This window comes from Calidris pugnax, unplaced genomic scaffold (genome assembly GCF_001431845.1).
Source record: "Calidris pugnax isolate Ruff unplaced genomic scaffold, ASM143184v1 scaffold9, whole genome shotgun sequence".
Taxonomy (NCBI): Eukaryota; Metazoa; Chordata; class Aves; order Charadriiformes; family Scolopacidae; genus Calidris; species Calidris pugnax.
Window position 1 is genome coordinate 1,853,583 of NW_015090778.1, and position 24,945 is coordinate 1,878,527.

General features: G+C 52.5%; 3 protein-coding genes across 3 annotated transcripts; all 3 read right to left on the reverse strand.

Annotated features, from left to right (window-relative positions):
- Positions 1-247: 247 nt before the first annotated feature.
- LOC106893722 lies at positions 248-9,391 on the reverse strand. Its single transcript, XM_014951910.1, has 19 exons — positions 8,959-9,391; positions 6,865-7,671; positions 6,560-6,664; positions 5,946-6,059; positions 5,737-5,781; positions 4,498-5,212; positions 4,279-4,358; positions 4,042-4,133; positions 3,688-3,892; positions 2,811-3,011; positions 2,506-2,631; positions 2,247-2,321; positions 1,808-1,960; positions 1,549-1,667; positions 1,387-1,449; positions 1,030-1,131; positions 755-890; positions 514-595; positions 248-379 (listed from the first exon to the last, which is right to left on the reverse strand). Exons 2-19 carry the CDS (start codon positions 7,243-7,245, stop codon positions 249-251), a joined length of 2,925 nt encoding a protein of 974 aa, XP_014807396.1. The 5' UTR covers positions 7,246-7,671; positions 8,959-9,391; the 3' UTR covers position 248.
- Positions 7,549-15,242, reverse strand: LOC106892576 (tripartite motif-containing protein 6-like). The gene is made up of 5 exons (XM_014949852.1): positions 14,895-15,242; positions 13,043-13,234; positions 11,763-11,919; positions 9,804-9,937; positions 7,549-7,671 (listed from the first exon to the last, which is right to left on the reverse strand). The coding sequence occupies exons 1-5, from the start codon at positions 15,240-15,242 to the stop codon at positions 7,549-7,551; spliced, it is 954 nt and encodes a 317-aa protein (XP_014805338.1).
- Positions 15,243-16,445: 1,203 nt separating this feature from the next.
- On the reverse strand, positions 16,446-24,313 carry ADAP2 (ArfGAP with dual PH domains 2). Its single transcript, XM_014949859.1, has 10 exons — positions 24,223-24,313; positions 22,074-22,204; positions 21,295-21,386; positions 21,075-21,160; positions 20,650-20,756; positions 19,836-19,982; positions 19,002-19,085; positions 18,664-18,726; positions 17,289-17,366; positions 16,446-16,661 (listed from the first exon to the last, which is right to left on the reverse strand). The coding sequence occupies exons 1-10, from the start codon at positions 24,311-24,313 to the stop codon at positions 16,446-16,448; spliced, it is 1,095 nt and encodes a 364-aa protein (XP_014805345.1).
- Between the last annotated feature and the right edge of the window lie 632 nt (positions 24,314-24,945).

Consider the following 24,945-nt stretch of genomic DNA (forward strand, 5'->3'; position numbering starts at 1 on the left):
GACAGTGAACTGCACTAGGGCATGAGCGCTGCAGCTCAGGCTGCCTTCAACTTTGACATCCCTGATGATTTCGCTGGCAATTCCTGCCGCCGGGGCGGGGAGGGAGGAAAGTGGGTTGAGGGAGCCGGGGGCGGCTGTGCGAGGGGACCCCAGCGGCTCTGTCGTGCCCCCTCTGTCCCTGTGACTGCCGCTTGTGGCCCCCAAAACAAAAAAAGAAGGTCAAAATTGTTTATTAATTAAAAAATACATCACTGTTTGACCAGCAGCTGTCCCTGCCTGGCTGCCCGGGTGCTGGGTCTGTCCCGTGGGGGCCTCGGTGTGTAGGAGAGGTGATGGCTGGACGCTGGCTTGTGCAGCCTGGGCTGGTGCTCTGCTGGCCCTGGCAGGGGGGCAGGAGAGACCAGAGTGAGCCGGGGTGGCATGGAGCTGGGGGACATGGGTGGGGAAAACCCAGCACCCCACAGTCCCCTTCACACCCCTGGGATCCTCTCCCCAGGCCTGCCCCAGCCATACCCTCTTTGCCGGCGGGCACAGGCTCATCCAGCTGGACCCTGGAGGTGCGGCTGTCCTTGGCCAACAGGTCCGCCATGTTGCACTGGGAGGCAGAGAGCGGGCTGGCTGAGCAACGGGGCCGAACGCAGCGTCCCCAGGCAACCCTCCCACAGCCAGCTCTCCCTGGGGAAACTGAGGCACGTTCCCCCCACAGGCTTGGCCTCAGTCACCCCCGCCCTATCCCTACCTCTGTCATCCCTACCTTGTTGGGGAGCATGAGCGGCTGGAGGCGCCGGGGGGGAAGGAGGCCCTGGCGGCGCTGCAGTGGGATGGTGACCGTGTGCCGGCCCCCACAGCTCCGAGGCACGGTGGGGTATTTGCCCTCGACTGGTGGCTCCCTGTGGGATGGGACCAGCACAAGGATGCTCAGTGCCCGGCCCCACAGACCCCTCCGCCCTCACCATTAAGGGCTCTCCCTCGTCAGGGCAGGGCCAGCCCGCACCCCAGGGAGCAGGGATGGGTCCCCATGGCCCCTACCTGTGGCCTTGCTGGTCTCCTTGCTCCAGCCTGGGAGTGGTACTGGGGGGCTCGGCGAGGCAGGGGGACAGCGGCGGCAGGGATGGGACTGTCACGATTTGCCTGGGGAGGGCAGGAGTCGAAGGTGGGTGACAGGGGAGAAATGAGCTACCCTGGCTTGGGGCAGCACCCCAAAACCCACGGGCTTGTAGCCCACAGCCCTCCCTTGCCATCAGGGGAGGGCTCCCTGTCCCCCCCACTGCCAGGCAGGGCTGCGAGGGGGCTTGGCAGCGTTGGACCACCCAGGTACCCACCCCCCCACCCACCCCCCAGCATCCATCACCCCCCATCCCACCAACGGTGCTGGGTGCTACTCACGGGCCAGGCACCCGCATGTCACGGGGTCGGTCGCAGGACAAGCAGTGGTGATGGGTCAGCTGGCTGGAGGGGGGAGAAAAGGGCTGGGTGAGCTTCTGGAGGGGACACAGACAGGCAGCAGCGAGGTGTCCCCAAAGCTGACACTGTCCCCATCGCACTCACCTCTTAGTCCCAGCTGCGTCATCAGCCTCTGCTCGTGACTCCTTCTGGAGCTGCTTCTGGATGTTCTTCCAGTGCCCCTCCAGCTGTTTCCGGAAAGCCCCCAGCTCCGTGTGATCCAGCTGTGGATGGGTGCATACCCTCAGCCAGCTGCCCTGAGATGGGACATTGCGGTCCCCAGGTGGGACAGCAGAGGACCCTCAAAGGGATGCCAAGCCCCAAAGGTGCCAGTTTGGTGTGGCAGAGATGAGCCAGCCCTCACCTTGGAGGCCACCTCTTCACTAAGCTGTTGCTGGACCTTCTCCTGGTCCATCTGCCGGCTCAGCATCTCCTTGACTGTCTCAGTCAGCCGCTCCATCCTGGTGTCAAACTCGCTGCGGTTGACTTTGCCGGCCAGGGTGGTTTTGTCTGCCTTCTAGAAAGGGGGAAAGGCAGGAGAATGGTGGGGAAAGGGTGGAGGTAGCATGGGCAGGGCCAGCTTGTGTCGGGAGGAGAGGGAAAAGCGGCTACATGGCCCTCCTCGCCCTGTCACCCCAGTGGGGCTGGTCCCAGCAGCCTAAGGGACCTGGGAGGAAACAGAGGGACCTAGCAAGGGACAGGCCGCTGGTCTGGAAGTCCTCCCTCCCCTGGCTGCTTCTGCCACTGAGCAGCCAAGGGACAAGGGGTGATTGTCACCCTGCCAGGGAGCCTTGAGGCCATACCACATCAAGTCCCAGCACCAGGTCGTTCTTGTCTGCCTTCTCCTTTGCCAGCTTCTCCAGGGACTGGAACAGAGCCTTCCAAAGCAGAAAGCACCCCATGATGCCATGGCAGGGTTGGAGCTGCCTCCCAGCCAGCCCAGCACCCCCCGCCTCCCCATCCCCCTCAAAAACCTCCAGGAAAGGGACAAATCCCTTGCGGTGCCCAGCCTGGGCTCTGCCGGGAGGAAGCTTGGACCCTGTGGGGGTTTCAGCCACCTACATCAGTATCCTTCTGCTGCTGCTGACTGTCGTGCAGGAGGGTCTCCATGACGGTGTTGAGCTGTTCATAGTTCCCTTGCACCTGCACGATGGTGGTCTGGATGCCCTTCAGCACCTCCTTCTCCTGCTTCAGGGAGGAAGATGACAAGGTAGTGTGCTGTGCAATGGGGTTAACGTTGCTAACCTGTACAAGCCAACTTGAGGAGCAATGAGGGCTCCCTTCCCTCCATGTTACAGCACAGCACAACCAACGAGGGGGGGTCACAGCAGCTCCCTCCCAAGCCCCCCACGTAGGCATCTCCCTACCTGGCTCTTCTTTTGCAGCTGCCTCACGGCCTTGCCCACCGCCTGCTGGGACATTAGGGAGTCCACCAACTCCTGCAGCTTCTCGTAGCGCTGCAGAAGCTGCCCCAGCTGTGCTCCAGTGTCCCCGGGGCAGACAGGGCACGCAGCCTGAATCCCTTCCTTCTCCTGCCCCACGCTCTCAATAGTCTTCAGCTTGTCCTGCTGCAGGAAGGGGAGAAGAGTGCGCTCTGAGATGGGATGGTTGCAGCCAACAAACCTCCGTGCTGTGGAGGCTCCATGGCCCCAGCCAGCCCAGGTGAACCTCATGAGGTTCAAGAGGAGCAAGTGCAAGGTTCTGCACCTGGGCCAGAACAATCCTCGCTATCAATACAGACCAGGGGCTGAGGTATTAGAAAGCAGCCCTTAAGGAAAGGTACTTGGGGGTGCTGGTGGATGAGAAGCTGGCCATGAGCAGGCAGTGGGCACTTGCAGCCCAGAAGGCCAATCACATCCTGGGCTGCATCAAGAGATGCATTGCTAGCAGGTCCAGAGAGGGGATTCCGCCACTTTGCTCTGGTGAGACCTCACCTGGAGTACTGTGTACAGGGCTGGAGCCCTCAATATAGGAAGGACATGGACCTGATGGAGCAGGTCCAGAGGAGGGCCGCGAAAATGATCAGGGGGTTGGAGCAGCTCTGCTATGAGGACAGGCGGAGGGAGCTGGGGTTGTTCAGCCTGGAGAAGAGGAGGCTCTGGAGAGACCTAATAGCGGCCTTCCAGAACATGAGGGGGGCCTACAGGAGAGCTGGGGAGAATCTGTTTATAAAGGCCTGTAGTGACAGGACGAGGGGTAATGGCTTTAAGCTGGAGAAGAGCAGATTAAGATTGGAGACCTCACCTGTGCCTGTGTCCTCTCAGCCACCTCTGTCCTCAACTGTTTCAGCGTGGCCTCCGTTATGTCCTGGTGCTCCCCCAGCTCCTTCAGCTCACGCTTCATCTTCTCTAATTCCAGGTCCTTCAGCTCCAGGACTTCCTGCTTCATTTCCTGCAGTCCAAGGCCCTTCAGCTCCATCACCTCTTCCTTCACCTCCTTCAGCACAGACCTGACCAGGGAGATGAGGGCACAGGCAGCCTTAGCCTCCCTGGGTCCGCTCTGAGGGGTGTCCCTCGTGCCCCAAACCAGAATGCTCCCAGCACTCCAGGCTCCCACCAGCAGCCCCACACAGTAGGAAACCCTCTCCCATCCTTTTACCCCAGTTGCAGGGCGATCTGGTAGCTGCTCTCTGCTTTCCTGTCTGCTCCAGACACCCACAGCTTTCCAAGGGCATCCTCCAGCTGCCTGATCTGGGAAGAGCGATGGGGGCAGAGTCAGGGCATGGTCCCCTGTGTCATCCCAGCACGGGGGCCCTTCAGCTGCCCCCTCCCTGCCCAAATACCACACAACCCCCCGGCATCCCCACAGCCCCATCGGGGACTACTGCCAGCTCACCTTCTCCTTCATTTCCTGCAGGTCACTGGCCAGGCTCTGCAGGGAGAACTCTTGACCCCAGAGGGCAACGCTCTCTTCATCTAGAGGGACATGGTCCAAGGGGACATGCTGTCAGGGAGGGGATCTCCCCCTTGGGGCCAGGCTCTGAGCACAATGAGCCCCCGAACCAGGGTCTTCCCACACCAAACACACCCCCACCAGTCCCCTCAAGGCTCTCACCTCCCTCTGGGAAGAGCAGGTGCGCATCCTCATCCTCTGTGTAATCGGACTTCGTGGCTCCCACATCGGACACCTGCTCTTTCAGCTGCCCAAAATGGTGGAGAGCCTCCACCGTCACCACGCCATAGTCAGAGGCACGGCCGGAGGGTGAGGACTCCCAGGGCATGGCTGGCACTTGTAAATGGGACATGTCAGGGGATCCTGGCTGCACTTCCAGGCTGAGGGTCTGGCTGCGAGGCAACTCTGGTGGCTCCCCTGGGGTGGCTATCTTGATGCCAGGGAGGGCTGGCTCCATCCCTGGAGGGCTGAGTTGGGTGCTGGGGAATACTGGCTGCTTCCTCGGGCTGGAGCTCTGAGTGCCACGGGACCCTGGCTGCTCCCCTGGGGTGGCTATCTTGATGCCAGGGAGGGCTGGCTCCATCCCTGGGAGGGGGAGTTGGGCGCTGGACGATCCAGGCTGCATCTCTGGGGTCACGGCACTGGCATCAGAAGCCCTCCTTCCATCTGAAGGAGTGCCTGCCACCTTCTCAGGGATCCCTGGTGCTCTGCGTGTCCCTGCTTGCGTCGCATCAGAGCCAGGCTGGGTCCCTGGAGTCGCCTTGCTTGTGCTGGGCACAGGACCACCCTTTGGTCCTGGTGTGGAGCTTGCCCCATGCTGGCTGTCCACATCCACCTGGGGGAGCTTGGAAGGGGCAGACCAGAGCCCAGTGTCCTCCTGGGGAGAGGAGGCAAAAGGGAACAGGTTTACAGGCAGCCATGCAGCAGCGAGGCCTGACCCCAGGCCCTCCTGCCACGTCCCCACTCCCTGTCCCCAAACCACTGCCTCACGGGGCCAAACACAAGCCCACCGTGAGAACCCCAAGGCTAAGGCTGCCCACCCCACGCAGACCCCCTGGTCCCATGGCCACAGCTGCCCGGGCCCTCCCCAGCCCCCTTAGTGCTTTGGTGGCCTCTGGGCTGGCAACACTTGAGCAGCCGAGCCCGGGGAGCAACAACCCCCCCCCCCGACTCCCCAGGCCACGGCAGGGAGCAAGGGGATTTGGTGCTCCACACCTGCTGGACCAGACCCGCTTCCCAGCGCAAAGGACCGTGCCTTGTGTCTGAGGAGCAGCCGCCCCAGGTGGCATTTGGAAACCATCTCACAGTGCCAAATGCTGGGATCTGCCCCCTCCTTCTCCCGCTTTGTTGCCCACCAGGCAAGCCATCCCCCACCACCTCCCAGCCCGCCATGCTGCTCACCTCCTCCGGGATTGGGCTGAGCTTCAGCCTTTCCTTCAGCCTTTTCTGGGGAAGGAAGGGATCAAGGAGTCAGCTCAGCCGTGTAGCTGGGGGGGGATGGCACCCTCAAGGACAGGACCCCCTGGCATCACTGCCCAGCACCACCAACCCATGGACCGTGCCCTGACACAGGAGGGCTGGTCGCCTCAAGAAGTCAGGGATGCAGCTACCTCCTGTCCTGCTGCAGGACCCAGGCCTGATTCCGGCCACACTTCATCGTAATTCCGCTTCTGGTTGCGGTGGCCTGGCAGCTGGCTGGCAGTGTCCTGGCGTTTCCCCTGGAGCTGGGAGAGAAAAGAAACACCAGCCTGGATGTGGGAGCAGGATTTAAAAGGAGCACCCAGCACAAATTCCCTTGAGCACAAGACAGAGGGACGCTGGGCAGGGCTGTGGCTGTATTGCCTGGGCCAGAGTTTTATCTCCCTCCTTCCCAGCTCCCACCTGTCTCTTTTTATGGCTCTTTGGTTCCAAAGCACCTGAGCATCCCTTTGGTTGATGCCTGCAGTTCCCTCTACCTGCAGCCTGACCTGCAGCCAGCGGTGCCCATTTCTGCCCTCCCCGGGGCAGTGCTGGCGGGCAGAGAGGGGGGTCTAGGAGCGTTGGGCTGAGCTCTCCTGCTCCCCTCCTTGAGACACCCTTTCCAGTCTTTGTTCCTGGTGCTCCCCCCTCTAGGGGACACCGATGGCTGATGGCCGCAAGGCAGGGGCTGGGGTGGGCACTGGGAGAAGGAGATGGGAGGGGGCGAGGGCCCAGCTCCCTCTCGGGGGCACCAACAGCAGCTCACCAAGCCAAGCGCCTCCTGCATCGTCTGGATCTCCTCTTTCATGTGGGACCGTGCCGCCTTCGTTGCGCCAATCTCCTCAAGGAGGTCCTGGGGGAGAGCCGTGGCCTGGGGGAAGGGGTGCCAGGGATGAGCCCCAGAAAAGGGTCCCTGGGGGAAAGGGGTGCCAGGGATGAGCCCCAGAAAAGGGTCCCTGGGGGAAAGGGGTGCCAGGGATGAGCCCCAGAAAAGGGTCCCTGGTGTCCCTGGACCCCAAAAGAGGGGACATCTCACGGGGGAACACCCAGGGGATCGGCAAGAGCCTCTACCTTGGAGATGCCGCTCTCAGGTGCTTTGATTTCGTCCTTCATCCAGCCCACCTCCGTGGCCACAGAGGCGAGCTGGGGGCCGCTCGTGGTCTCGCTGAGCGAGTCCTTGCTGGGCAGCTGCTCTTTGGGCTCCTGGGGCTGCTGCCCCGTGCCCTGGGCCTTGTCCCCCTCTTTCTGCAGTGCAGGGGGTGCCTCGCTGGGCTGGTCCTCCTCCAGGAGGGGGGTCACGCTGTCCCCCTGCTTCTGGGCAGCCAGGTCCCGCAGGCGCAGGTGCCCGAGCATGGCGAGCAGCAGGATGCGCAGCGCCGTGAAGTTGACGGCCCCGTTGTTGGGCGTACCAATGGCAAGGTCCAGCAGCTGATACAGGTTCTGCTGGGCCATCGTTTCTGCCCTGACCGAAGGCACAGAGGGACCTGAAGTGGACAGGAGCCCTTGTGCCTGCGGCAAAATGGAACCGGAGGAAAAACGGACGGTCAAAACCTTCCTCTTCGTCCTCCTCGGTCACCTACTCACAACAGAGTGATCACACCGGTGGCAGGACAGCTGACAAGACTGACAGGGGACAATGCAGGGCGGGACGGGTGACAAGGGACAATGCAGCGTCCCCTGTTGCTCGGCGACCACCTGGCCCCTGGAGCGGCCGGTCCCTGCCCCGCTCCCGGCCAGTCCTTGGGATGAAGGTATTTATCCATAGGGACGGCAGACGCCGAGGATCCCGCCTGCCTTTCCCACCTTAATGCCCATCAGCTGGCGCAGGCTGATCTTGCTCCATCGCAGGGTAAGCATCCCTGACAAGGAGGGACGAGCCTGTGAGGAGACAAGACCTGCCGGTCACACAGCCTGCTCCGGGCTCAAGCCACCCAGGAGAAGACCAGTCCTGGCAACGAAGCAACTCAATTCCTTTTTCTATTTTTTTTTGAGGTATCCAAAAGCATGAAAAATTTTGCCCTGTCCCTTAGACGTGGGAATGGCAGAAGGCTGCTGCTGACAGCATCAACACACAGCCCTGTCTTGCTCCAAAGCAAAGAGCTGCATAAGCAGGGAAAAATAAATGCAGATAAACACATGCTTCCAGACAAGCTGAGGAAGTATTCAAACACTGGGAAAATCTTTGAACCCGAGTGATCCATCAGACAAGAACTTACAAAAAGAATCAACAAGAACTTCTTTTCTATTCTAACCCTCTAAGTCTGACCATCAGATCATTTTGCTGTTTTTTTTCCCTTTTTGGGGGCTATGAAAGGCAGTCATAGGGATGGAGAGGGCATCACCTGCTCCTCAACAAAAAAACCCCACAAACAAGACACAAACCAACAACCTCGGCCACTAAAGCATGCCCTGAAGTGCCATGTCTACACGTTTCTCGAATAGCCCCAGGGATGGTGACTCCCCCCCCTCCCTGGGCAGGCTGTTCCAGTGTCTGACCACCCTCTCAGTAAAGTAATTCTTCCCAATATCTCATCTAAACCTCCCCTGCCACAACTTCACACCATTTCCTCTGCTTCTGTCATTCTGCCCGTGGGAGAAGAGGCCAACCCCCACCTCTCTACAACCTCCTTTCAGGTAGTTGTAAAGGGCAATGATGTCTCCCCTCAGCCTCCTCTTCACACTAAACATGCCCAGTTCCCTCAGCCTCTCCTCGTAGGACTTGTTCTCCAGACCCCTCCCCAGCTTGGTGGCTCTCCTCTGGACACGCTCCAGCAGCAAAATGTACTTCTTGTAGTGAGGGGCCCAGAACAGAACACAATTCAGAACACCCAGACGAGCTTGTGCCCAAGGGCAAAGAGGGTGCAGCCGGGGCAGGCCTGGGGAGAGGATCCCAGGGGTGTGAAGGGGACTGTGGGGTGCTGGGTTTTCCCCACCCATGTCCCCCAGCTCCATGCCACCCCGGCTCACTCTGGTCTCTCCTGCCCCCCTGCCAGGGCCAGCAGAGCACCAGCCCAGGCTGCACAAGCCAGCGGAGAGCAAGAGGGACTCGTCCAGCCATCACCTCTCCCATACACCGAGGCCCCCACGGGACAGACCCAGCACCTGGGCAGGGACAGCTGGTGATCAAAAAGTGATTTATTACTTAATTAATAAACAACTCTTGACCTTATTTTCTGTTTTGGGGGCCAAGAACGGCGGCCACAGACATGGAGGCTCTGGGCTTCCCTGGGTCAGCGACGGAGCTTTCTGCCATTAAGAGCCACGATGCAGATTTCAAGCACTGCGATGGACGGGCGCTGGCTGCAGTGCTGCGCCCGCCAACTCAGCGCCTCCGACGCACAGGAACACCAGAAGCCACTCAACGCACTCCCATTTAAATGGGGTGGTGATGTACTTAGTCCAAAGTCCTTTCAGAGTGTTCAGTGGCAGCAGTTCAGTGTTCAGCTACATCAGAGCACTGCACAAAGAAAAGCAAAGCATCAGCTCCTGATTCCCAGGAAGGCCAGGGTCGTTACGTACTCCTTGGTAAATTCCTCTGCGAGACACTGAAGCTCGTACAGAAGCTCTGCAGTCACAGCCAAAATTGTGTTCACTTTTCCGAGCGGCCTTTACCTCCTGTTTGTGTGACTTAGAGTTAAAGATCCATTTCTTTCCAGACCATATAGCCAGCAAGCAGGGTAAAGGGGATTTGAAGTCGTGATTTCAAAGGTATGCAAAAGCATTTCTTTGTCAGTGATGGAGTAAAAGGACACAGTTTTCCTTTGTAGCTCCAGAAAAACTCCAACCTTCAATGGTTTATCCTTGTGTAATAATGTTTCTTGATTTCTATGCCATGCTGACAGCTGCTTTTTGGGACCTAGCCACTCTACACACCAGGAATGCTCTGTTCTTCCTAATTTATCCCTTTTCCCAATCATTTCATGGGCAACTCCAACAGCCCATCCATCACTCTCCTTGGTAATTACTTCCCAGTAGTGGCACCCAGCAGAGAAGCTCTGGGAACACATCACTTGGCTGATGCAGAATCTGTTGGGCGATGGTTTGTAATCGATCGGGGAACTGGAAACCATTACTGTCCTGTTCTGGGCTGTGATCACTAAGTGCTTATTTATTCTTGCAACATCAAAAGCCACGTCAGCTGCCCCTAGAAGACAGAAAGGAAAACATTCTCACCTGCAAGCAACAAGAAGACAGATTGCCTCAGAATTTACATGCATCCTCAATAACAGTGGACGTGCACCCCTACTGAAGAACAGAAATGGAAACCAACGGCCATACAATAATCAAAGTTCAATCCCACAAATCAGCAAGAATCCTCAACCAAACACTAACGACTGTATCCTGAGCACACTGAAACATTTAACAGGCACAGCTGAGGAAACACCCATGACAGACTCCTGCACTGCACTGGGAAGGGGAAGGGACTTGGCATCCTACAGGATGGATCTTTTTCCTAAACACAATCTTAGAAAAAAATTACCCTTTTGCCAATAAGAAATCGGATGCTTCCCTCGATAAAACTGACAAAGTCATCTGTTGACTGGGACACGTTCTTGCACACTTTATCAGCAGAAACACTTGTCTTGAATTTTCAGCTGCAGCTGTAAGTTCTGTGTGTTGACTGTAAAATTAGTTTTGTAAAAATGATGCAGAATTCAGACAAACGGAGCCATTACGGCTTAACACAGTAAAGATCAGTAAGGTGCAGTAACTGCCCATACACCAACTCAGACCCTGCAGCCAGCTCAAGCCACAACGCAGCTTCTATCCCTCCACAAAACAGGTTTCTGATCCTTTTTCTCTCGCATATGCAGTCAGGAACAGTATGGCATCGTGCTGCAGTAACTCATGAATTCATGGTAACTTCACTGTGCTTCTAAGCTCTGGGTAAACAGCCAGATCTCCTGTTAATGCTCATAAGTAAGAGTTTTCTTCCACAAATCCAGCGTCTCATAGTCACTTGAATATTGTTATTGAAGAGTCACACCGGCTTGCATACTTACACTGAGAAATTTGGCTTGAAATCATCGGTTCTGGATTTCTAGCTGCAGACACTGGAGATAATGAGCAGACACTTGTCTCCTGATACAAGTCTGGAGGTTGCACTAAAGACAAAGAAATTAAAGCGTTAAGGTACTTCTTTAAAGTGCAAATAGGAAGAATTTATGCTTCTAAAGGAAAACAGACATAAAATAAACCTAGCTAGTGGTTAAAGTACAAAAGAAAGAGTTGCTTTTTTGATTCTGTAAGTTATCAGAGGATGTGTTGGCAAACATATTTTACCCATTTTTATCCAGCATTTTTGGGTTTTTTTCTGAGTATCTTGTGTTCCTTGCACGTGCAGTTCCTAAGCACAAAGTATTTTTTTATTCTAATTGCTGACCAAAACACCTGACATTCAGCCCTAGAGCTTTAAGGGCTGTTTTTCACTTTCTAGGACATTGTAGTGCATATTTGCAAGACTCATTTACAGGCACTTTCTGGTGTAACTGCATAATACATCAGCTTCATCATGAAGGCCGTCCTTAAAAGTTCCTGCCCCACACTTCCACCAACTGATTCCTCAGTTTTGCTCGTAAAAAGGATCATGGAGGAAAGCTGCACACTCAATTGCTGAAATGATTGAGATATGAAAAACCCTGAGGGAAAAATCCAGGTTTTTGAGAATCGGTGCAGGTAGTTTTGGAAAAGGTGGGAAAGGGAGGCTTGACCCCAGTGGCAGTGGGGTTTTAAGTCAGTCTAAAGTTCCTCTGAAAACACTCAGTGCTCTTCCTCCATGAGAGGGACAGTGCTGGGAGGAGAACTCCATAGCAAGGGACATACCAGGTCTAAAGCTTTGCTTAGACACAAAGCAGTGCCAAAGTGCCCAACTCCTTCCACGGAAGGGACAGAACTGAGGGGGGTCACACGCAGGGCCCTGCTGGATCCACTCCCTCTGAGAAAGAGATTTCAAAATATGGAAAACTCACCTGGCGGGAACTGCTGAGCGTAGTCCAAAAGTAAAATTTCCAACTTTCTCTTAAGATCTTCTACAGCAGTTTTGACAACATTAAGCTTCTCATCAAGTGTCATTTTAGGCTTTTTTGAAGGTGCACCTTTGTACCTCTCTCTCTCAGGTGAGTTATTCTAGTAATGACAGAATCAAGGGGAAGATGTAACCAACAGCAGATGTAACATCTAGCATGTCAGATTATGTTATACAGCCAGAGTGGAAAAAGAGCAGCGATCTCTCTAAAATCTTACTCTTTCTATTGAGATCTTCCTTTGGAGGATAGTTTTCTGTAAGATTTCAGGTTAATGTATCCATATGCATACACAACTTTCTATTTTGAAACTTTCTTCTTGTTCTAGAACCCAAACCAATCGTCTTAAGGTGTATTAGTATGAGATCTAGCATAAAATAAGCAAAAAGGGATATGCTTCATCTGCCTCAAATTAGAAATTGTGGAAATCTACATCTGAGCTTGTTCTCTCACTCTGCCTTGACAGTCTGTGGGAAGAGATGTTCTGAAGGCTTCATTAATCTCACTTGCAGGTAGGTGTCTCAAGCAGGCCAGACGACTCACACGCTCTAAAAGTGCCTGTTTCTCTTCACTGCCTGTAACGGGGCTCTGGATCAGACTGACAAACATAATCACACCAGGAGAATCCTAGCACAAGCCCCTGTGCCTTCCCCTCAAAGTCCACTGCTGCTGCCTGGCACCGTCACACCCAGGGTGCCCCACTCCAAATTCCTGCTAGCTAATTTGCATCGTTGGCATTGTTCTTTTCAACATCAAAACAGGCTCTGCAAAATTGAGAGTGCTTTAACGGCCTCTTTTGAGAGTTCTTGACATTTTTCCCCCAAGAAAGTTGTTAGAAAGTACTTAATAACTTTGTGAGTTCTTTAACTTGCAGACATATGTGTACATACAGATTCTGGAAAACAAAAAGATAATAAAGGATCTTATCTTAACCTTAGATTTGACTCGGGACGGGATTTAAGCAATGCAGTCCCCACTTCAGCTCACCAGCATCCTCAGAACAAACCAAGTTCTGACTTGCATCCCCAGCTTATGCTTTGCTAATACTTGTTCCCTCTGTATTTCTCCCTCCAAACTCCCCCTGGTAACAGGAATGGCCGTGGATTGGAGCACTGTCTCTAGTGAGAACAGTGCAGTGGGGACCTGAAACTGCCCTGTACATTTTCAGCTCTCCAAGACAGTCAGCTTAAGAGTTTCTACTCATATTCTGCCACTTCATCACTTACCATTTGGGCTTTGACGTCTGTGAGCTTGTTCGCTTCACCACAGAGCTGGTGAATAGTCCCTTCAGTTTTCTCTTGAGCTGCTTTTTGCTCTTGTTCAATTAACATCAGTGTGTTTCTCTCCTGTCTGTCAACATATTCCTTCATGCGACAAAAATCTTCAGTAATCTGCCTTCTGATCTGAGATTCGTATTCCTGAAAGGCAGAAAACAAGGAGTTCATTGTGTTGGTTGAAGAGATGTGTGGAATATGAGAGCTTACTGCCCCATCTAATGTGCTCTTTGACTGACTCCTACAGACCAGAAACAGCTACCTTGATTCGAAGGAATAAAATCTATTTGCCACTCTCCTGCATTACCTACAATGAGATTTTGGTTACGTTAAGGATCCTGACTAATTTATGGCCAGCAGTCTCTCCTTGACAACTTAGAAAGATCAGTATTCCCTCTGGATGATTTACATTCTGCACCTAAGAGTTCCAGAAATGTTCAGGCTACTCCTGAGGTGGACAGAAAAAGGAAATGACGCACAGCTCCCGTGGCTTTTGTGCCAGCCAAGACAGGAGTTAGTAGAACTGGTGCCATAGTTTATTCACATCAACAAAAACAGAGTTGTGACAGCAACAGAAGGAAACACCAAGGCAGATCCCTGCTCTGTGCTGGAAGGCTGCGTTGGAGTCGGTCCCATCCACAGGTGGCAGTGGGAACAGAAGCCAACAGTGGGAAGGGAAGCCATCTACAGGCAGTGACTGTACAATGTGAACCTCTGCTGTACTCAGACCTTTCCTCAAGAGGTGGATGGTCTCTTCCTTGGAGATGTCCCACATCTGTTCCTTTTGTCAAGAGACACATTGGACCATTTATCTATAGAACCCCCAAAGAAAGCATGGCTTGGTTGAGCACCAGGATAGTAAAAATCCCTAAATCATTGACATTAGTTAAGCACTGGACTGGTTGAGATGGGGTCTGGAAGACCCCTCAGAATTAATTTTGAGTGGGAATAGTCACAAGGAAGTCAATGTGCAACAGTCATCAATTACACATTCAAATATAATTGTGAGCTTCAGCCTTTTGCTCGACTGCAGAGACTGAAGAAGACTATTTAAATACATACGTGCTAAAATAATGGGGGTCAACAGATTTTTCTCCTCTCCTCCAAGTTTGGGAGTTATTTTAAGCAGACATCTAAGTAATGAACAAGTCCCGTTTTGTCCATTCAGCTGGGTGGAGCTGCAGCACTGCATAGTAACGTTATGTGTCCTCTCAGGAGTCTCCAATGTGATGCTGGTGCAATAAATAACGCCCAGCACAAAGAACGCTTGGTTATTGCTATGGTACATCAGGTGAACGTGCACAAATACCAGTCAGCTGTGCGGTCCTCAGTGTGTCAGACACCACTGATGAACCCCAGGCATGGCTTTACTTGAATCAATCTGCTCAACATCCACGAGATGGTTACGATAATGCCAATGCTACCGTGTGAAACGCAAACACGGGGGCAAAGAGAAAGGGGAAGTTCACTCAATCCCAGCCGTGTCCCACGTTCATGACCCTGGTGAAGTATTTAGTATTGTGGCAAGAGTGGTTCCGGGGGGTGCCGGGGGAAGGAGCCCCGGGGGGTGCCAGGGGGTGCCAGGGGAAGGAGCCCCGGGCTGTCCCGGGGGAAGGAGCCCCGGGGGGCGCCGGGGGGTGCCGGGGGAAGGAGCCCCGGGGGAAGGAGCCCCGGGAAGGAGCCCCGGGAAGGAGCCCCGGGCGGTCCCGGGGGAAGGAGCCCCGGAGGGTGCCGGGGGGTGCCGGGGGAAGGAGCTCCGGGGGAAGGAGCCCCGGGGGGCGCCGGGGGGTGCATCCGGCCGTACCTTCTCCTGTGGTTGCCGCCCCACCGAGCTCAGGTCGCTGCAGGGAAGGGCTTCGCAGGGTTTCGTTTCATCCCGCGTTTCCAGCTCTTCCTCCTTTACCACCTCCGAGACCAAGCTCACCAAAGCGGCCAGCTCCCGGTTGGGCCGCAGGTCCTTCTCCTGGAAGCCCTCCCGGCAGAGCGGGCATGAGGCGCGCAGCTTCCCCCGGCAGAGCGGGAGGAGGCAGCCCCGGCAGAAGCTGTGGGCGCAGCCCGCCAGCAGCACCGGCTCGCTGAGGAACTGCAGGCAGAAAGCGCACCTCAGCTCCACGGCCTCCAGCAGCCGCTCCACGCTGACAGCGGCGGCCATGGCCCGGCCCGGCCCGGCCCGGCCCGGCCCGGGGCGGAGCGGAGCGGGGAGGAAGGCTCGGTTTCGTTTCCCCGGGGGCGCCTCCTCCCGCCGGAGCCGGGAGAGCGCCGGGCGGCGGCGGGACCGGGCGGCTCCGCTCCGCCCCTTGCTCCGGTCCCTCTCCCGGGGCAGCTCCCGGCCCGGGTCCGCCTCCGCTGGGGCTTGGGCCGGGGATTCATGGGAGGAAGGAGCCGGGAGGCGGAGCTCGCCGTGACCTGGCCTTGACTTTTACTGACTCGCCAAAGAAAGGGCACGATTTCATTTTCAGAGGGAATTTCCCGGGTTTGTCAGGGGTCACGGCAGAGCTGCTGACCGGGCTGGTCCCACTGACCCATCCCGGGGAGCAAGAGCCCCCGGTCCTGGCAAGATCAGGCTACGAGGACAAAAGATCAGGCTACGGGGATGGACTCATCCTGGGCTACTCAGCTCATCTCAAAATAACAATTAACATATGCCAAACCACACAAAGCTTGACGTTGTCCTTCGTACAGATCAGAAGGTGCTTGGCTATCGATTTCAAGGGCTGCAGGATGAGGTTGTTACAAAGATCTGAACCCAGGTGTGAGGTAGAATGAATCGGGCCGCGTGGGGAGAGCGGGAGGATGGGGAAGTTCATGGGAGCACATCAGCAACACCACTGCTCAGGCTGCTCAGAGCTGGGTGGTGATGAGCTGGCCCAAACAGGCAGAACAATGATCCAACACAATTCTTCTGCACTCAGGGGGGAAGAGTTAATCTCACTAATCCCTGCAAGTATTGGCAATTCCTCATTTCTGCAGAAGAGAACTATTCTGACTCTCTCAGACTGGCTGGCAACTGCCAGAAAAAGGTAGAAGCCTCAGCAGAAACTTAGTCTGCAGGACTTCCTCTTGATTTGCAAACTAAGGCTATCTGAAAATAAAAGATCTGAATGACTGGCTGCTTGGCAGAACCAAATCTCAGGCTTGGTCTTGAGGCAAGAAAATGCTCATCGCAGTATCAGCCAACGCAAACCTGCACCAATTCCTGCCCAGAAGGGATGCTCCACCCTCCACTGCCAGTGCTGGACCTCATTCATTGGGTGTCTTCAAGCAAATCACCAAAGAGAACACTTTTAAAACTACTTTCTGTCTTTCAACACTCAGACTCATTAAGCTTCAGCTGTTTATTAGGAGGCGAGACAGATCACCATGTGTTTTTCTCAATGAGTCCTCTTAAGGCGTTGATCCATTCCTGCTGCTCCAGGTCGTTGTTACACATAAACACAAACGCTCTCTCTGGTGTGACCACGGTGATCGCTGGTTTCCTCTTCTCCACCCGGACTCCCTCGGGGAAGCCAGCTCGCACTTCGTATCCATCACCCATCGTCCCAATAAAAACCTGGCCCTGTGCAAACGTGTCCTAGGAAGAAGGAAGCAGAAGACAGCCCTTAGCCAGAGGACTCACAGCTCCAGCAGACACTCTTCTACCCTTTGACACGGAGTGGGAACTGGGGGTGCCTGAAGGGGACACCCATTTGGTGACAGGCAGCAGGAAACACTGGGGTATTTTTTACACTCGTGGGCATTCCCAGAAGGAGGAGGAAGGGACCCACCCTTACCCAGCTGGTTGGTGGGTGTTCAGAAGGAGCAAGGAAAGATATTCCCGTGACTAGAGCAGTTCTAGGAAGCAGGATCTTGGGGCTGCCAAGCCTCTCTTATTGCCATATTGCTCATCTTGCCCAAGGTCACAGGCACAATGGCAACCAGGCTGGGAGAGACTATAAACACTACAGGCTGTGGGCTATCAACACTACAGGCAGGAGCAGCTACTTTTAAAAGACTTAGATCTTCTTAACAGTCACTGTAAGGGCCAGAGTTCCCAACCAGCTCAGCTTCAAGGAGATCCATTGACAAGGGAGATGAGCTCTTGAGACTGAGCCTGCTCCAGTCTTGTGCAGGCACTGGAAGAGCTGGATGAGAACAGACCCTTCCTCCCCACCCAGTGGCACGAAAGGGCTTGTGGAATAGTGAAGAATGCTCCTCTTACCAGCGGATCTTTAAAGTACTGCAGGGTCCTTTTTTGGGAGTCCAGGCAGAACCAGTGCTGCTCAAAGGTCTCCTTTTGCTGCAAGGAGATGGTAGAAGTTCTTTAAAGACCAAGGTCCCAAAGGGGAGTTTGGCCTGTCCCTGGCAGATCCCCGGACTGCTTAAATGGCTCAGAGCTTGGGTTCAGTTTCATTCACCCCTGTAACTGGTAAGGGGTGAGTCACTGCTGTGTGTGGCCCTCAGCTCCCCTCCACTTCGGTTCATGCTTGAGATTTGCATTCAGTGACAATCCTTCAGGGAAGGCAGGGAAGTCTGGTTCTACCAGTGACCAAATTACCAGGATTAAGAAAGGTAATTAATGGATTAATTGAAAGCGCTGCAGACAATGATCCCCAGGCCAGTAGCGATAATGGAGAGTGTGCAAAAAATTTCAGCATTTTGGTTTGGGGGGCTGGCCCTGGCATTGCAGGATATACAATGGTAGGGACAAATCGTAGTGGTTTTTTAGAAAGTGCTAATTCCATCAGCTACACTCATCTGACTGTTCCTTGAGCTACTCATTCCTCTGTGCTGAACCGAAGGGTCCTTTTCTAGAGCTCGCTTCAGTTTGAGCAGAATTTAGGCCTCAGGAGAAAAACACATAATGTTTGTGTTTTTCACAGATATGCTTATAGCTGCGAGTATTCTCTGGGCAAGTACCTGCATGAAGATGTACCTGGGCACCAGCATCGAGCTGGGCCAAAAGCCCAGCATATTCAACATCAGCATTTCACCTTTAAACTTTTTAATGGGACTTGGGCTCATGGTTCACTCAGAGGAGAGCAAAGCAAGAAATGGCAATGTTCAAACAAGACCTCAGATCTTTATCTCCTCCTTTCAACAGAGCCTGAAGTCTCCCTCGCCTGTTCCAAGGAGTAGCAGCCCAAATACCCAAAACCCAAACCACACCATAGGCTTCACGGCAGAGAATTTGCTCAATCATACTTTGCTGCTATAAGCAGATGTGACATATATGCTACTGACTTTAAGAGAAACAGGGAAGTAGGAGAGTCAGCATGTGATTTTCTGTTCTAGCAGGAGCTGCAGTTCTAAGCTGCAGTTAGCAGATACAGCAACCCATTTAGCGTTGCGTAACAGGCTTAGCTCATCCACAACCAGCTAATCCCTCTTGCCTACTCTTCAAGGAAGATTCTTCTTCCCAGTCTTATTTTCCACACAAAATAAAACATGAACCCAAAGAACACAACAGGCTTGAATATAGTGTCTTTTACCGACCCAGGAAGCATATAGTCACTCAATAAATTGTTTACTAGTAAACATAATAGAATTATCAAATATTCTCCATCTCTTTTGTGTACTGTCAAGTATGCACTTACTTTTGGTTCAGTTTTCCCCATATATCCTTCTTTGATGTAACTTCTTGTGATCCTGCGTATGAGCTAGAACACAAACACACACAAAAACCAAAGTCTGTCTCATTCAAGCTTGCTTTCCTGTTCTGCTTCTGTCAAAGCTAATCACCAATTTTGGCTTTTGAGACCTGGGGATTTTTTTGGCTGTTCAGTAAAGGGAAGTATGAAATAAGAAGGAACATATGATTTTTGAAAGATTACAGTTTAAAAAGACCATATGGAAACCTTTTGGCCTTAAACATTGATAACCTTTTTGCATGTTATCCAGTATGGCCTTCCCTCAAGCCCTCTTCAGTTCTCACCTCAGTCTCAGGGAAAGCTGGGAAGGATGTTCTGAGATAATGGTAACGTGCTGCTCGAATGGCATTGAACCAGTCAACGATCTCCTAGGAAAAACAGCAAATACAAACATAAAGACAAGAATAACAAGAGGGAGTAAGAGTGCTGCCTCTTCAAAACGCCTTTCTCCTTCCTTGTGACCTCTTTGCAAAGATGTACTTTCTCCCCAAGGGGCAAAGAGAGTCAGTGACTTGCCCAGATATTCAAAAAACATTGAACCTTCAAAATAATTTAAAAATTCCCCTTCAGGGAGGTCCCAGACATTCTCAGCATGGACAGTCACCCAAGTCTGTGTACACAGGCTTTTTCAGTTGATTCAGTTATGGATTGTTTAAAAACCTTTGTACCTAGGAAGACTTGACAACTATGGCAAGGGAAGAAACAGAAATTGAACAAAAGCTGTAGACATACTTCTTCAAATTATCCAAGCAAATTGTTTGCTTGGAAATAATGCAGAACAACCAGAACAACAATATTTTCTATGTGTGTCAAGAAGGCTTCAAAGAATATAACCACAGAATTGTATAAAATCTGTAGACAGTTACCCTACAGAGATTTACATACAGTGCCCCACTGAGGGCTTAAAACTATTCAGGGCATGGAGTTGAATATATACCCCAATAGAACAGGATCAAGATGTCATAGTTTAATTAGTGTCAAATTCTGCAACTTTCTATATTCCACAAGTCATAGTGACCTCAAATAAAATCAGATCCTGCAGAAACAGTGTACCTCTTCCAAAATATAGATCCAACATTTAAGCACCTTGCTTATTCCAAAATCTCCATGGTATTCACCTGTCCACTTTCATGATAGACAAAAAGGTTCCTTGTTTGACCATCTGCACTGTATGTGATCTGCAGCCCATGAGCGTGTTGCATTTTCTGTGTCTGGAACATTGCATTCAGATCCTCAATGCTGACAATGGCTTTTGGATCTCCGAACTGTGAAATGAAAAGCATCACTGTATTAAAGTGCTCTCAGGGAAGGCAATGGAGGACAGATTAGCTGTATGAGAACTAGATCCCTACTGAAGAGAAAGCAGGCGTCCTAAAATATCTGAATATTCCATGTATCTGAAATATTAAGCCTTATTTACATGCTACATAAAATCACTTACAAAGAGTGACTCCCTTTCCTTGACAAATGCTGGGTGACTCTTTGAGAGGGATGTGTCTGACTTGAAAGAGCTGGGTTCTATCTCCAGCCTTATAATTGGACAACAATTTGCTACACTCTCCCCCAGAAGGAAGACAATGATGCTGCAGCAGCTGATGAGAGAATATTTTGGTAATATAAGAGGTAACAGCTGCTAACAGATCCCTTTTTCACCTTCGTATTCAACTGCCAATACCCATTTCCTTTGTTCACTAAGCAAGAAGAGGCTGCAGGGTGAAGATAACAGATGCGGAAAAGGGCTAAATCCAAAAGAGCAATTCCCTAAGATATCACATATGTTAATGGGGAAACATCTGAGCTGCTCCAACACAGGCTGGTCTGGCTGCAAAACTAGAGACAAGGCTATTGGTGCTGGATTTTGCCCATGAAGAGCAGAGTTCGAGGGTAGGCGGTGACCAACTACCTATGGTCAACTCTGGCTGAGGAACTCACTTTGGTGTAGTACTTCATTACCCCTTCCCTTGCTGACAGGACAAATCGCCTCTTCCGGAACCGTTTGATTTTCCGCCCACACTTCCAGAGGAATCCTTCACGGGTACCTGCAGATGGGACCAAGGCAAGAGTCAGAGAACGGTGATGTGGCAGAGGTTCAAGTCTCTCCTCCAGCTGAGAATTTTTACCTCATATGAAAAATTCAGTGGAGAACTAGAGAAGTGTAAGATCTGAATACACCCTTGCACTTGTCTAAGCGCCTTTTCTTAGGAGCTTCTTCTCAAAGTTAGACTCAAAGCAAGGCCTGCACATCCAACAGTTCAAATATGACAAGCCAACCTTAAAACGTCTTCAAAGTTGCAAACAGAAAACTGCATTGTTAGCCTTAAGGCTAACACCTTTTCCCTGGCAATCCTAACTTTTACCTGCAGAACAAGGATCTTGGCAGATTCGGGCGGCAACAAATTCCTGACGCTCATATTTAGCTCTAATCCATTGCTCTTTTAAAATCCTGAAAGAGGAAAACAGGGATAAAGCTGATCTGCCTCTACTCTATTTTCACCGTCCAGCCAGAGAGACCTGTAGAGGGAAGCAGTAGGTCAATAGCTGTAAAGGTCTGCAGCAGCGGACACACCATCAACTTACCAGCAGTCATGAGACTGGGGGATGTAATAGTAGGGAGGGACATTCGCCTCATATATAGCTTTGGCACAGAGATTCCCGTGCTCCTTCATAAACTGAAATACAAAAGAAGCTACAGTTAGGTGTGCAACTACAAAATCAATATCATGTCGTAAACATAAAATGAAACTTGTATCAAAGGGAGCACTGCACTTTTTGCTCAGTCTCGACATACTCCCAGTGTGTCTCTACACGTTTATATAAACTCCCTTTGGCACTGTATCTTGCACTTCTTAGGTGGCTGAGCCTTTTTTAGTATTTACAGTTCTGAACCAGATAGGAAGTAACACAAGATTGTGGTTGTTGACTAAAAGAACAAAGAAAAACAAGAAGAAAAATTATTTATGATCTCCCTATACCTTTATCTCCTCCTAGACATTAACTGTGATTATATTGTTAACACAACTCAATTGAAAGATGAGAGGCTGAACCAATATTTAAGGAGAGTATGTTGATTACTGAGTAGAACATGCTATCTGGAAATATCTGTGGGCTTCTAAACCACTGTAAGGAGTTACTGTGTGCTATAAAAAAAACACACTAAGGACTGTTAGAAACATGGTCACTTATCAGTGTAATATGATTAAGAAGGTCACAAAAAAACCCCTAAAGTTACCCATGGATTAACTTGGTTCTCTGTGGCTTTGTTCCTCTGTCCATGATGGACCACAAAAGAATTATGAGGCAGAGGTTATGATGAAATGTGGAGAAAAGTAAGTGAATTACTGCTGTCTCCTCTGTACCTCTATCTGGTCAGTCTCCCAGAAGTCAAGCTGAAGCGATTTGACCCTGTTGAGTAGGGGAACACTGCGGTGGATTCCAGTGCAATTTAAACAAAGGAATATTCCAAGTCTGTAAGAAGCCCACTGTGGATCTAGATACAAACAGAAAGAATAAAGTGATAAATGGGAAAAAGCACATCTGATGTAAAGCCCAGGCTCCACACATAATAAATTAAATCCCTCACCATTGTTTATGGCTGTCGCTTCACTGTATTCAGAGGAACAGAACCTGCTTTCCCCAACGAAGAATGTGGGCCCTGCCTTTGTAGGCTCTTTCACCGACTACTTGTTTAAAAATTAATGTTGACTGTGCAGGCAGCCAACTGGCGATGTAAAAGCTCAGCTAATTATTAGTTCTGCATGGAAAACTGCTGTTGCTGAATTCACAGTGGAAAGAAGTTGCAGACAGTGAGCGCTACTAAGAGTACAAGAGAATACAACCACCCAGAGCGAGGACTCAAGCCCACGGCCCGCGAAAGCTCCTGCTCTTGCCTGCTGCTGCATCCCCTGAAGCGGCTTGAGAGATTGATGCTTAGAGGCATTCGGAGTGCTCTGGCACGACTGTTTCCTTAGAGCACCACTTTCACCATGTCACCCTGCGCTTCTCCCTTATCATAGCAAGCAGAAGCTACTTATCCTCTTCTTCCAGCTGCTGTAGGCTACCGATTGACTGCTTGGCTTGGTGAGTGTAACTCCCACCTCAAACAAGCACAGGCTTTCCAGCAGGCTCTTTGCTGCCTTTCTCTGAATCAACCCCAGAGCAGAGACATTATCATAGAATGGGTTAGGCTGGAAGTGTGATAAATGATTTTTCCTCAAACAGGATTCCAATTAGAATTTACAATTTATTAAACGAGTAAAGACAAGCAAACAGCGCTGGGTGCACCGGGAGTCTCCGCTCAACCAAGGCACACACGTGCAAGTCCCGTTTTGGGGTTTATATCGCTTCTCCTAATACATATTCATACAAAGGTTGGCCTATGCTAATGATAGGCGTGTCTTCTTTGGCGCATGCCCTCCTCACCTTCTGGAATCTTCTATGAGTTTTCCTTGGCTGGCCCCCAGGACGAGCCCCGACTCCAGGCGTGCGCCCCACAGACCCCTCCCGTTCAGCACCATGCGGCCAGTAACAAAAAAAATGGTTTCCTTAGGGGTTCTTACAAGAAACAGAAACTACACACATACAATCCCGCTTCTCCCAAGCCCATGGTCATACAAGAATAAACAGAACAGTTAAAGATATTAACACGAATCAGATGAACACATTTCACAGAAGGGAACTTAAAGATCACCTAGTTCCAACCCCCTGCTGTGAGGAGGGACACCTCCCACCAGATCAGGTTGCTCAAAGCCCCATCCAGCCTGGTCTTGATACCTCCAGGGATGGGGCACCCACAGCTTCTCTGGGCAACCTGGGCCAGTGTCTCACCACCCTCACAGCAATTAAGTTCTTCCTAATATCTAATCTAAATCTCCGCTCTTTCAGTTTGAAGCCATTACCCCTCATCCTATCACTACATGCCCTCGTAAAAAGTTCCTCTCCAGCTCTCTTGTAGGCTCCTTCAGACACTGGAAGGCTGCTATAAGGTCTCCCTGAAGCCTTGTCTTCTCCCACCTGAACAACCCCAACCTCCAGCCTGTCCTCAGAGCAGAGGTGCTCCCAGCCCTCCGAGCATCTTTGTGGCCCTCATCACATCCCCCACAAAGCTACAAAGCCACCCCACACGCTCCGTCCTTCGGCCTTGTGCACCGTCTACAAATAACTCTGGGGAAGGTGCTGTGGCGCCGAGGCCGCTTCCTCTCCCATGCCCCGCGGGGCTCGACCGCTGCCCCCGGCCCTGCCTGGCTGAGGGGAGCCCCGTCCGGACAGCCCGGAGCCCGGCAGCCCCTGAACGGCCGCCCCGGAGAGCGGGACGGCGGGGAAACCACCTGCTCCGGCGAAGAGCCCGGTGCGCCGGGAGGCTCCCCAGGGATGGAGAGACGGCGGCACAGCCCGGGGGACGCGGCCGACCCCTCGCTCACCCCCACTTTCCTGTCAGAAGGGCGCCGGTCGGGCCCGGGGAGGCGAGGGGAGCAGGGCCGAGGGCGCTGCCGGTCGGAACCCCCTTACCTGGCTGCCCGCAGTCGGCGCAGCGGCTGTTGCCGGTGCCGTCGGCCTTCTGCAGCTCCAGCAGCAGCGAGTTGTTGCGGTCGCGGTCCATCACCGGTCCCGGGCGCGGAGCTCTGCGGGAGGGCTCGCCCCCGGAGCGGCGTGAGGAGAAGCGGGGAGGGCCGGGCAGCGCGGCGGACCCGCCCGTTACAGGGAGGTGAGCGTTTGCCTCGAGCGCCGAGCGGAGGTAGGAGAGGCCTCCCCTGAGGGGACGCGAGCTCCCGCTGAGGAAAAGGTGGCGGGTGACCAGGGGGTGAGGCGACAGGACGAGGGGGAACGGTTTTACACTGAAAGAGGGGAGATTGAGGGGGTCGTCCTGGGGGGGGAGCTAAGGAGAACTCATAGAAGATTCCAGAAGGTGAGGAGAGCATGCGCCAAAGAAGACACGCCTATCATTAGCATAGGCCAACCTTCGTATGAATATGTATTAGGAGAAGCGATATAAACCCCAAAACGGGACTTGCACGTGTGTGCCTTGGTTGAGCGGAGGCTCCCGGTGCACCCAGCGCTGTTTGCTTGTCTTTACTCATTTGGAATCCTGTTTGAGGAAAAATCATTTATCACAAAAGGTTTTCAAGGAGGTTAATTAAATCAGAAAAAGATTGAGGTATTCAAATATTTTTCATTTTAGTAGCTTCAAGCTAAACTTAATTTGCATAGTTAACTTGCATTACTATAGTGCAC

Coding starts and splice junctions, on each gene's coding strand:
- LOC106893722 (XM_014951910.1), bottom strand. CDS start 7,245: ATGGCCCAGCAGAACCTGTATCAGCTGCTGGACCTTGCCATTGGTACG. Junction 6,665..6,864: donor CTGAGAGCGGCATCTCCAAG/GTAGAGGCTCTT, acceptor CCCTTCCCCCAG/GCCACGGCTCTCCCCCAGGA. Junction 2,322..2,505: donor AGCAGCAGAAGGATACTGAT/GTAGGTGGCTGA, acceptor CTGCTTTGGAAG/GCTCTGTTCCAGTCCCTGGA.
- LOC106892576 (XM_014949852.1), bottom strand. CDS start 15,242: ATGGCCGCCGCTGTCAGCGTGGAGCGGCTGCTGGAGGCCGTGGAGCTG. Junction 11,920..13,042: donor CAGACGTCAAAGCCCAAATG/GTAAGTGATGAA, acceptor TGTCATTACTAG/AATAACTCACCTGAGAGAGA. Junction 9,938..11,762: donor CGCTCAGCAGTTCCCGCCAG/GTGAGTTTTCCA, acceptor TCTGTCTTCTAG/GGGCAGCTGACGTGGCTTTT.
- ADAP2 (XM_014949859.1), bottom strand. CDS start 24,313: ATGGACCGCGACCGCAACAACTCGCTGCTGCTGGAGCTGCAGAAGGCC. Junction 19,983..20,649: donor TAATGAAGTACTACACCAAA/GTGAGTTCCTCA, acceptor TTCATTTCACAG/TTCGGAGATCCAAAAGCCAT. Junction 18,727..19,001: donor CAGCTTTCCCTGAGACTGAG/GTGAGAACTGAA, acceptor TTTGTGTTCTAG/CTCATACGCAGGATCACAAG.